We start from the raw sequence: 11,018 nt of genomic DNA on the forward strand, positions 1-11,018 counted from the left end.
TGGTGTTGTCAGCACCACGCCCAGCCAGTGAGCGAACCGGCCATCCCTATATGGGATCCGAACCCGGGGCCTTGGTGTTATCAGCACCACACTCTCCCGAGTAAGCCACGGGCCATAAAAAAATAAAAAAATAAAAAAATAAAAAAATATAAAAAATAAATGCTGTTGACCTATCAACCAGTTTTAAAGAATTGCCATTAGAACTCACAAAACAGATTACATTGAATCACATTATTATAGAGCCCTACTGGTCATCTTTTAAAAATAAAAAAATATAAAAAATAAATGCTGTTGACCTATCAATCAGTTTTAAAGAATTGCCATTAGAACTCACAAAACAGATTACATTGAATCACATTATTATAGTCACACAATATATATTTACAAGTGGCACTTCTCCTGAATGTAATAACAAATAACAAATAGCAATAATATAATTTATAGCTATCATTTATCAAGCATCTACTAAGCAGCATTACTGTGATGGATGCTTTATTTATATCACTATATCCACTCTTCATAATACTTACAACATAGTGTTTCATTCCATTTTATAATTGAGAAAACAGGCTCAGAGATGCTAAGTGACTTCTCCAAGGCCACATAAAAACTAAGTGTGAGAAGTGGGATTTGAAGCTGGGTCCACATGGCTACAAAATCCAAGTTCTCTACAGTATCGTGTTGTAATGAAAAATAAGAAAATACTTTCATCTTACCCATAGTCATCTATCAGGTGAGAGCCAAGTACCACCACATCAAGTTCAAAGAACTCAGGTTCTGTTTTAATGCCAAACATGATCGGGGCAAGTTTAGAATAATCAGCACGGTTACAAGTAGCAACGCAAACCCGAAGCTTTCGGTTATTCCCATTCTTCTCCATGACTTCGTTTTTTTTGCGTTTTGAAAGGTTCTTAAAATAGAGTTCCTGAAGTTGCAAAAATAAAAATTGTTTATAATCAGAACAATAACTCCTAGATATAAAAATAGAACTTTCCAGTTGTTAGTATTGTGACTCTGAATATTTTTGTCTACCCCAATTCCTCTGTGACACTCCCATCGGTATATCCAGAGTTACGAAATTCCAGCTGACTAACTGTAACTCCATCCTTTTCTTTCACTCTCAAGAAAACATAGTGAGATGCAACTAAGAAGTGACATAAATCAACTCTCATTTAAAAGGTGAGGAACTATCAGCCCTTTAACAATTATTATTTAAAGTTACTTGCCATCCCTCACAATTGAGCCCAATATACCAGACTTTGGTTGAGAACTACTGATCTAGTTCAACTCCCTCACTTTACAGAAGGAAACACAGGTCTTGAGAGGGAAATTACTTCCCCAAGATTTCAAGATCACATCTTATAAGGAATGTAATCTATCCACACTTACACTATACATCCCCCTAAACAAAAAGCACTGATTAGTGCTGGGGAAGAAAAAGATGAGTAAGATAAAAACTCTACCTTCAAACCTTCATTAGCACCTATACACCAGTGCCTACAAAACTGACAACTCCAAATGCCTACCAGATGTCTCCTTAAAGTCAGTGTCCCAAACTGAACTCATTTTCTTTTCCAGATCTGTTCCTCCTTAACTGTTCTCTAACTCAGTTATGTATTTCCATTAATCCAAATGCTCTGACATCCTTGTCTTTTCTGTTCCTCACACCATACCTCTGAAGTCAATTCCACCTTCTGAGTATCTTTCAAATCCATCTTCTCTACATTCTCACCAGGACTTCCCCTAGTCCAATCCCTCATCTTAGATCTGAACTATTGTAACAGCTGTCAAAATAGTTTGCCTGTCTTTAGTCTTGCCCTGCCTCCCACAAACTTTCAGAGTGATCTTTCCAAAGTTTATAAATCTGTTTATCATGCTAATCAGGGTACATCACCTACAGGATAAAGTCCAAACTGTTGATCTGGACCTAATCCATCTTTCCAACCATTTCTCCCCTACCTAAAATTACCCTTATTCTGTACCAAAACACCAGCCATACCAAACTGCCTACAGTTCAACTAATGGATCTTCATATCTCTGTGCCTTTATAGATGCAAGTATCTCTACCTAAAACTTCTTTTCCCGTTTTTGGTTTTTTTGGTGGCTGTCCAGTATGGGGATCCAAACTCGTGACCTTGGTGTCATAAAGATACAATCTAACCACCTGAACTAACCAGCCAGCCCTCCTTTCCCTCTTGCCTTCAAAACACAGTCTAAGTGTTATATCTTCTGGAAAGGCCTTACATAAACTTCAGTTCCTCCTCACCCCACCTCTCTTAGTTGCTGTCTCCCTCTGAGCACTATGGCCCTACCATACACAAATATACTACTGTTCAACTCCTCTGCCCACCTGTCACACCCAATGGAAAGCACTTATAAGATAATGAAATGAGCATTCTGCCAAGAAACTTGTATTCAGAAGAACTAAGCACTACCTAATCATTAAAAAGACAAAAATATTCTTCCAAAAATGGCTGTCCTAGATGTTCTGGTACATAATCCTTCCACTGATCAAATCTGAGCTGAATAAATTGTTGGTGATATTTAATTTGCTGGGTGAGACAAGGCAAATCATTTATGATTGGTCAGTTTGTATTTATTTTACAAAGAACAGTAAACTTTCCATCTGGCAGTACTAAAATTCTTAGTATTTACCAGTTACTCAACGGTTATTCTTCTCTGGTTATCTAGTGGTTGGGGGGGGGGAAGGTTATTTTACCTAAACTGAGAATAAGCTAGCCATATAAACAAGCTATGAAAAATACAACGATGATGCTTAAGGCCAAAGCTTTTTGTTTTTTTGACCGGTAAGGGGATCGCAACCCTCGGCACGGTGTGGTCTGCACCACGCTCAGCCAGTGAGCACACCGCCTCGGAGCTACCACCGCACTCTCCCAGTGAGCCATGGGGCCAGCCGGAGGCCAGAGCTTTTTTAAGGAAAAATTAAGTCTTAAAAAGAAAACAATGGTAAGATGCCTTTTTAACGTGAGGAGTTTTTAAAAATAATTTTGATTTAACTAACTTACTTTTTTATTAGGTAGTGATGGAGTTTGGATGTGTTGTCCCCTCCAAAACTCATGTGGAAATTTGATCCTCAAAGTGGCAGTGTTGGAAACTGATTGAGTCATGGGGGCGGGTCCCTCATGAATGGATTAATGCTCTCCCTGGGGGGCAGGGGAATTAAGGAGTGAGTTCTCACTCTATTAGTTCCCGCAAGAGCTTATTGTTTATAGGACCCTGGCACCTCCTTCCCTCTCTCTCTTGCTTCCTCTCGCCATGTGATCTGCTTGTACCCACCGGCTGCCTGACACTTTCTGCCATGAGTAGAGAAGTAGCCTGAGGCCCGTGCCAGATGCAGTTTTCCCAAAACTGTAAGCCAAATAAACCTCTTTTCCTTATAAATTACCCAGTCTCGGGTATTTGTTATAGAAACACAAAATGGACTAAAATAGGTAGTATATACTCATGGTTTAAAATTAAAGTCACAAGAGGTTTTTACAGCAAAAGTCTTCTCCTCTGTGTTCCCCAGCTATAGTTCTCCCTGGAAACTAACTTATCTATCCTTCTATAGATAAAATATGATTATATAAATAAACATATATATATTTATTTATAAATGCATGTAATGTATATTACGCAACTGGTAACATATTCTACAAACTGTTGTTGCACAACTTGCTTGTTCTGTTTTGTTTTTGGTTTGTTTTGGCAGCTGGCTGGTACAGTGATCTGAACCCTTGACCTTGGTGTTACAACACTCTGCTCTCACCAACTGAGCTAACTGGCCAGCCCCTGCCTTGCTTTTTAAAATGCTTTTTTTTTTCCTTTTTGTCTTTTTTCGTGTCCGGCAACGGATTGCAACCCTCAGTATCGCGCCCGTACTGGACCGGGACCGGCAACGGGATCGCAGCCCTCGGTATTGCTCCCGCACCTCGCTCAGCCAGTGAGCGGAAACCGGTCTGTATGTGGGATCCGAATCCTCGGCGGGAGCGCCACCACACTCCCAAGCAGCGCACTGTAGCAGTGCGCCACTGGGCCGGCCCCTTAAAATGCTTTTAATTATGTTCCTGAATTAAATTGCAAAATAGGAAAGTTTAAAGGCATTGGAAATGCCAAACCTAAAAGGGCAAAGTTTTGAATATTGCTGGCCATTAACGTTTCAAATATATGAAGGATTATGGGAGCCCTGAAAGTAAAAACACTCAATGTCACAAACATTTATTGATTATCCACTCTGTGTAGAGCACTGTAAAGAAAACTGAGACGTATGGAGCTGAGAAAGAACTAGTCACTCATTTTTAGGAACTTATAACCTAGTATATAACACCAGACCACACAACAGATCTCAACCAGTTCACTTTCCCAAATAAAAACACCAAAAACAAAACGAATAAATTTTTCTACACCCAGTATGTGTTACTATTTGTTCTGGATAAGATGTCATACTCAAAGATACATTTTTATTTATTTATTTTTTTATTTTTTTATTTTTTTCCTTTTTGTCTTTTTTCGTGTCCGGCAACGGATCGCAACCCTCAGTGTCGCGCCCGTACCAGACCGGGACCGGCAACGGGATCGCAACCCTCGGCGTTGCGTCCGCACCTCGCTCAGCCAGTGAGCGGGAACCGGTCTGCACGTGGGATCCGAACCCTCGGCGGGAGCGCTGCCACGCTCCCAAGCGGCGCACTGTAGCAGTGCGCCACCGGGCCGGCCCTCAAAGATACATTTTTATACTGAGAACTGTGACCAGAGTCTTCATCAATAGTATGAATGAAAAAAAGTGACAAAATGGACTTGAACTACAATAGGTGAATTTAAGTTGTATAAAGTACAATGTCAAGATAAAACTAGTTTCTTTGGAATCCTAGACAGCAATGAAAATAAATGGATTATGTCTATGTTTGTCAATATTGATAAATCTCAAAAACACAGCATCAGGGGAAAACAGCAAAATTCTAAAAAGTTAGCTACAATAGGGTATCATTTTTGTACATTTTAAAAAATATGGGCTGGCCCGGTGGCGCACTGGATAGTGCGCCGCTTGGGAAGCGCGGCGGTGCTCCCGCCCGAGCGTTCGGATCCCACATACAGACCGGTTCCCGCTCACTGGCTGAGCGAGGCACGGGAGCAACACCGAGGGTTGCGGAAAAAGACAAAAGACAAAAAATATATATATATATGCAAAATATTGCTATATGTTGCTTGTTTATATATAGTGAAATTACACACCAACTCAGGAAAGTAATTCCCCCTGGAGGGGGAGGGAAAGGAAAGGAAAATGGGGGTAAAAGGGCTTTAGCTGTCTATATAAACATTTATTTTTTAAAAACCATACCATAAGCCAAGATTGGAAACAAACATGGCAACATGTGTGTCAAATCTTGGTGGTTGGTAGAGGATATCATATTGACTTCTGTACTTTTCAGGATAATCGAAATATTTCATTTATAAAAATAAGAAATCTTTTAAATGAACAATGTGGAGTAGGTGTATTATCCATAATACCCTCAAGCCTGAAGCTCAGAAAGTCAGAAGAAGGGATTGGATATTTGCATCCATTTCACTCTTCAATTCCATAATTTTAAGCAGAGCCACCACAAGATAGATAGACGATTGATAGATAGTTTGCAGAAAAGAATGCTTTCATCTTGAACTCACTGGCAATGTCTGAGAAACCCAGTTCTCGAAGACCACTTTCTGCTGTCTCTCAACTCTAGACTGTCCATTGTAAATACCGACAAAAGGTGATCAACCCTGTGCAGAAAAATAATGTCTCACTCAACTGTGGAAAAAGAGTTATTTGTGAAGAGAACTTTTTTTTTTTTGTCCTTTTTGAGACCGGCGCACCACGCTCAGCCAGTGAGCGCTGTGAGCACACCGGCCATCCCTATATAGGATCCGAACCCACAGCGGGAGCGCTGCTGCACTCCCGGCGCAGCACCCTCCCGAGTGTGCCACGGGCTCGGCCCGTGAAGAGAACTTTTTTAGGTAATCAACCTAAAATAATGAACACCTTGTTCAAGCGGTTACTGAACAGAAGAAACAACGGTAAACGTTTTGTAAGCACTTTCAAAGTGCCAAGCTCTGTGCCAAAAGCTTTGCAACCATTAACTCATTTCATCCTCACAGCCCTCTTATTAGCCCCATCTTACAGACAGGGGCACTGAGGTACAGAGAAAATAATTTACTTCCCCCAAATCAGTTAAATAGTTAATAACTTATATAACCAAAAATCAAACCCAGATCTGAATGACTCCAGCACTCAGGATACTGCCCCACACCCAGCGTTTGCCTTGTGTCTGTTTATTCCATAAACATCCACTAGTGCAAACCTTCCTTGAAGAAAACATGATATATCACCCTTCCTTCAGTGCAGAGGGGATGAGACTCAGCAATAAGAAGGAAATGGCTGTACGAGGGGTCTTCAGAAAATTCATGGAAAGATTCGTATTATCTTTTAATTCTATTTTTCCACCAACTTTCTGAAGCGCCCTGGTATAAAGTCTGAAACTCAAAACCCTGTTCTCGAGCCATGATTCTATTTGGTTTCTCCTTCCGAAGGAAATGGCTATACGAGGGGTCTTCAGAAAATTCATGGAAAGATTCGTATTATCTTTTAATTCTATTTTTCCACGAACTTTCTGAAGCGCCCTCGTATAAAGTCTGAAACTCAAAACCCTGTTCTCGAGCCATGATTCTATTTGGTTTCTCCTTCCAGAGCTCCCAGAGGTGTGCTAAGCTGTACCCCACCTCTCTTTTTAGAGGCCCAAAGAATACTTTCCTATGTCGTAACAATTTTACAAAAGTGCTCAGGTCGGGAGGCGGGGGGAGCAGGGCTTATCAAACTTCCAAGGAAGCCCAGACTCAGAGTGTAGACTCAGAGTTGAGAGGGGACCTTCAAGATCATCTTCCAGTCCAACCCTTTACACCCCAGGGAGCTTGTCTGTCAAACAGCGCTGCCCCCTCTCGCGCGCACCTCCGTAACGTGACACTATCTTTCCTTGCAGGACAGCACTGCCCGTGGGGACTGAGTCAAACTAGGCCTCCTTCCACACCCCGTGCCCCTATTCACCGGGGCCCGCACTGAGCCTGGCTGCTCCACGGACCACAAGTCGGAGCCCCGAACGAGGCCAAAGAGAGACCCTATCGTGTGGCCCGGGAGACTTAGGGCGAGGCCCGGGTCGGGGTGCGGGCCCGGCGGCGCGGTGCGGTGGAAAACTGCGGGCGGCCCAGGAGCTGAGGCCTCGGGGCAGGGGGTGGGAGGAGGGGCCCTGGGAGTCCGTAGGATGCGCTCCGGGGTTCCCGCTGACCTGACGCGCTGCTCGCGCCAGACGCTGGTCAGAAGCTTCCTCCACGTCACCGCCTCCGCGCTTCGAGAGCTAGAGCCGAACCCAGCGCCAGAAAGCAGGACGGACGCAAGCGCGCCCCCCTCGGCTTCCGCCACTCCGACGCGCGGGTCGATGACTCGTCGCTGGACCCCGGCCCTTCTTCTTGCACGCCCCTCTGCACCCACCATGCTCGCCGAATGGGCGATCGCGCCCTGACGTCACCTGGGAGGGTTCCCGTGATTGGCTGCTGCCCGTCCCCACCCCACCCCTTTCCAACGGTTTTCAGAGCAGGAAGCCGGAAGCGGGGCGGGGCAAGCGTCTTCCGTTGCCGTGGCAGAGCTTGGCCTGCGGTGGAGCTGGCCTGCCTGCCTTTGTTCCTGCCCGAAGCGTTCTCCTCCGACGGTCACGCGGACACTGAAACCCGAGGTCTCCCACGGGGTAGTTATTTGGGACTTGCACCCAACGTGGGGTTTCTTATGTCTTTCATTTCAGTCATTTCATAGACCAGGACCAAAAGAATACTGTGGTGTAGCCGGTCCATCCGAGCTGTCACTGGAGTTAAGCCTGGACACTTATTGGCGTGTGTACTAGAAGGCTCTGGTGGAGCGTTGAATGATGACCAATGCAAGGCAGCTGCTAGCTGATTATTACAATCAGCTTGGTGTCGGCCTCCACTGCAGGGAAACCCCAGCCATCTCCAACGCCCAGGGACGTCTGAGGGAGAAATATGGCGGGAATGGGTTCACACAACTCCTGATGAAGATTTTTAATCATCTTTTCAAATTCCTGAGTCCCCATTGACGAGAAACTTTGAGTGAATCGATGATATAAAACATTTAAAAAAATGTTTTTTAGAGCCATTAAAAAATTTACCATTGATGAAATTATTTAAACAATCTAACAACTCATTGAGATGTCTTGCTATAACGGTAATTTCAGATCCCATCAAACTTGCATTTCATGATGTATTTCAATTAATGAGGAAGCTCTAATTTGCAGAATACTTATGAACTGGCAGTTCCCCTGCACCTAGCTTAGAGCCACTAAAAGGTTACATCCGCCACAAAGGGACAGACATTAAGAGGTTTTGTGCAAGTAAGTGCCATCAAATTTCTTTTTTAAATACCACTTTGGCTTGCTGTGTGGAGAATGGATAGGATGAGACTCAAGAATGGTAGCAGTGAAATTCAACTGAAGTGGATGGATATGAGATTTATTTTGGAAGTAAAACTGATGAAACTTAATTATGAATTAAATATAAGGGAAAAAGAAAAGGAAGGAGTCAAGAATGATTTCCAGGTTGCTGTCATTAGTAATTGGGGTGATTAGTTGTGCCATTTACAACGATGAGAAAGGTTGGGGGAGTGACCAGTTTTGGGAAGAAAAAAGTAAAATTTTAATTTGGGACATGTTATGATTGAGTTGCTTATAAAATAGCCCCCTGAAGCTATTAAATAGGCAATAAGATATATGAATTGGCACACAGACTCGCCAGAGTATAAATTGTTTATCAGTTTCCTATTGCTCCTGTAACAAATTTCCACAAACTTACTGTCTTAAAACACAAATTTGTCTTACAGTTCTGGAGGTTAGGAGTCGAAATGAGTTTCAAGGGACTAAAATCAAGGTGTCAGTAGGGTTGCCTTCCTTCTGGAGGCTGCAGGAGAGAATCCGTTTTGTTGCCTTTAACACCTTGTAGAGGCTGCCCACATTCCTTGGTTTATGGCCCCTCTGACCTGTGCTTCCCTTGTCACATCTCCTTCTGACTCTCCTGTCTCCCTCTTTCACTTAAAAAGACCCTTGTGATTACATTGTGTCTACCCAATAGTCCAGGATAAACTCCCCATCTCAAAATCCATAATCATATCTGCAGAGTCCTTCTTGCCATGTAAGGTAACATTCATAGGTTCTGGGGATTAAGGTGCAGGTATCTTTGGGGAGCCATTATTCTGCATACTATGAGTGGTTTTTCAAAGTCATGGGAGATGTTCAAGATGGGCATATTGCTTTTAAAAGCACATGCCAGGGCCAGCCTGTGGCTCACATGGGAGAGTGTGGTGCTGATAACACCAAGGCCACGGGTTCAGATCCCTATATAGGGATGGCTGGTTAGCTCAATTGGGAGAGAGTGGTGCTCATAACACCAAGTCAAGGGTTAAGATCCCCTTACCGGTCATCTTTTAATAAATTAAATAAATAAATAAATAAAGCACACGCCATACCATGAAATATTGAGTAGGACGTTCTTTTTTGTGTCTTGAATGTTAAGAAAAATTGATTTCAAAAACAATGCTGAATGTTTGTTTTTTTCAGTAGGGGTGCTAATTATACGGGTATGTTTACTTTGTAAATGTTTGAATAGTACACTTAATATATATGCACTTTTTTTGTGTGTATGTTATACTATATGTTTTTTAAATACCTAATGCTTATGACTATAGTTAGGAGAAATGTAACTATAAATATAAATACTTTTAATGAAAATTTGTGCACACTTATTAAGCTACTTGTACATTTTGTGTTTGATCAGTTTTGAGAATTTTGTATTTCCCTAAATAGTCATGTAGTTCTATATTTATGGAACCATTTAATCTTAAATGAAATGACCTTCTCTTTAGAATTTTCTCCTATGTTCTCTTGAGATGATGTTGCGGGAAGGAGCCTTAGGAGACATTTTTCTCTTCACTTTTTGAGATTACTTTTCTATATGTAAATAATATTACATTTCTGGATCTCTGTTACTTTGCTATTTAACACTGTGAAATAACATGTCAAAAATCTTCCCAAGAAGTGAAGTTTTGTTTGTTTGGTTTGGTTTCCTTTGGCTTTTCGTTTGAGGGCTCTAGAAGGTGCAGAAAAGTTATGGCTTTGTAGTATAATAAAAATCAGATTTTTCTACAGATTACTTCATAAGCAGAAATATAACTTCAAGTACTCAGGGCATAATTAGACTATCAAATAATCCTAGGCCTTAAGAGATCACTAATCCAACCTTCTCATTAAAGGAGATCTTTCTACAGCATTCCTGACAGATGCTTATCTGGCCACTTTAAGAATATTTCTTGTAGTTACACAGGGACTTGTCTTATTCCTTTATTTGGTGATTTAATTATTATAAAGTACTCTGCCTCTCTGTTAATTATACCCAGGTATTAGTTGCTTACTATTCTAAACACATTATCTATATTCACTCAATATTCATAACAACTTTACTATGTACCTTTTATCACCCCCATTTTATAGATAAGACCAAAGCACAGAAGGCAAAGTTGTTAAACAACTGTTAAACAGAAGAGCCCAGCCCTTGATCTGACTCGTTTAGCTATTTCTCTATATTTCCTCTCTATACTAAGTAGAGCCCTTACACATTATGACAGAAACCTATCTTCAGGTTAATCTCAATCATTACTTTTTGGGTAAGTTGTTCCACTTGTTAAGAATTCATGTAACTCTTCTATAATTCAGCCCACAACTCTCTGAAATGTTCACATCAACATCTTAAGAAATTTTAAAAGATACCTTCTTTAAAATCAAGATATATAGTATCTATGGCATTCTCTTGATCTACTGATTTAATAAAGCTTTCAAAAAAGAAAATGAGTGGGCCGGCCCGGTGGCGCACTGGATAGTGCGCTGCTTGGGAAGCGCGGCGGCGCTCCTGCCCGAGGGTTCGGATCCCACATACGGACC

The 11,018-nt window shown here is 41.9% G+C and overlaps 1 protein-coding gene across 3 annotated transcripts in view; it reads right to left on the bottom strand.

The window, feature by feature from the left end:
- The window catches only part of GNE (glucosamine (UDP-N-acetyl)-2-epimerase/N-acetylmannosamine kinase), a 39,729-nt gene extending 32,270 nt beyond the window's left edge, over nt 1-7,459 (bottom strand). For 2 of the 3 annotated variants that reach the window (XM_008578095.1, XM_008578093.1), the window contains exons 1-2: nt 7,311-7,459; nt 717-925 (exon numbers count right to left, since the gene is read on the bottom strand). In XM_008578095.1, the coding sequence (XP_008576317.1) occupies nt 717-880 (164 nt within the window). In that variant the 5' untranslated portion in view covers nt 881-925; nt 7,311-7,459. Of the gene's footprint in view, nt 1-716; nt 926-5,658; nt 5,684-7,310 lie in introns of those variants that run through there. The other variant, XM_008578094.1, reaches the window with a different exon arrangement.
- Nucleotides 7,460-11,018: the final 3,559 nt, after the last annotated feature.

This window comes from Galeopterus variegatus, unplaced genomic scaffold (genome assembly GCF_000696425.1).
Source record: "Galeopterus variegatus unplaced genomic scaffold, G_variegatus-3.0.2 Scaffold1628, whole genome shotgun sequence".
NCBI classification, from domain to species: Eukaryota; Metazoa; Chordata; class Mammalia; order Dermoptera; family Cynocephalidae; genus Galeopterus; species Galeopterus variegatus.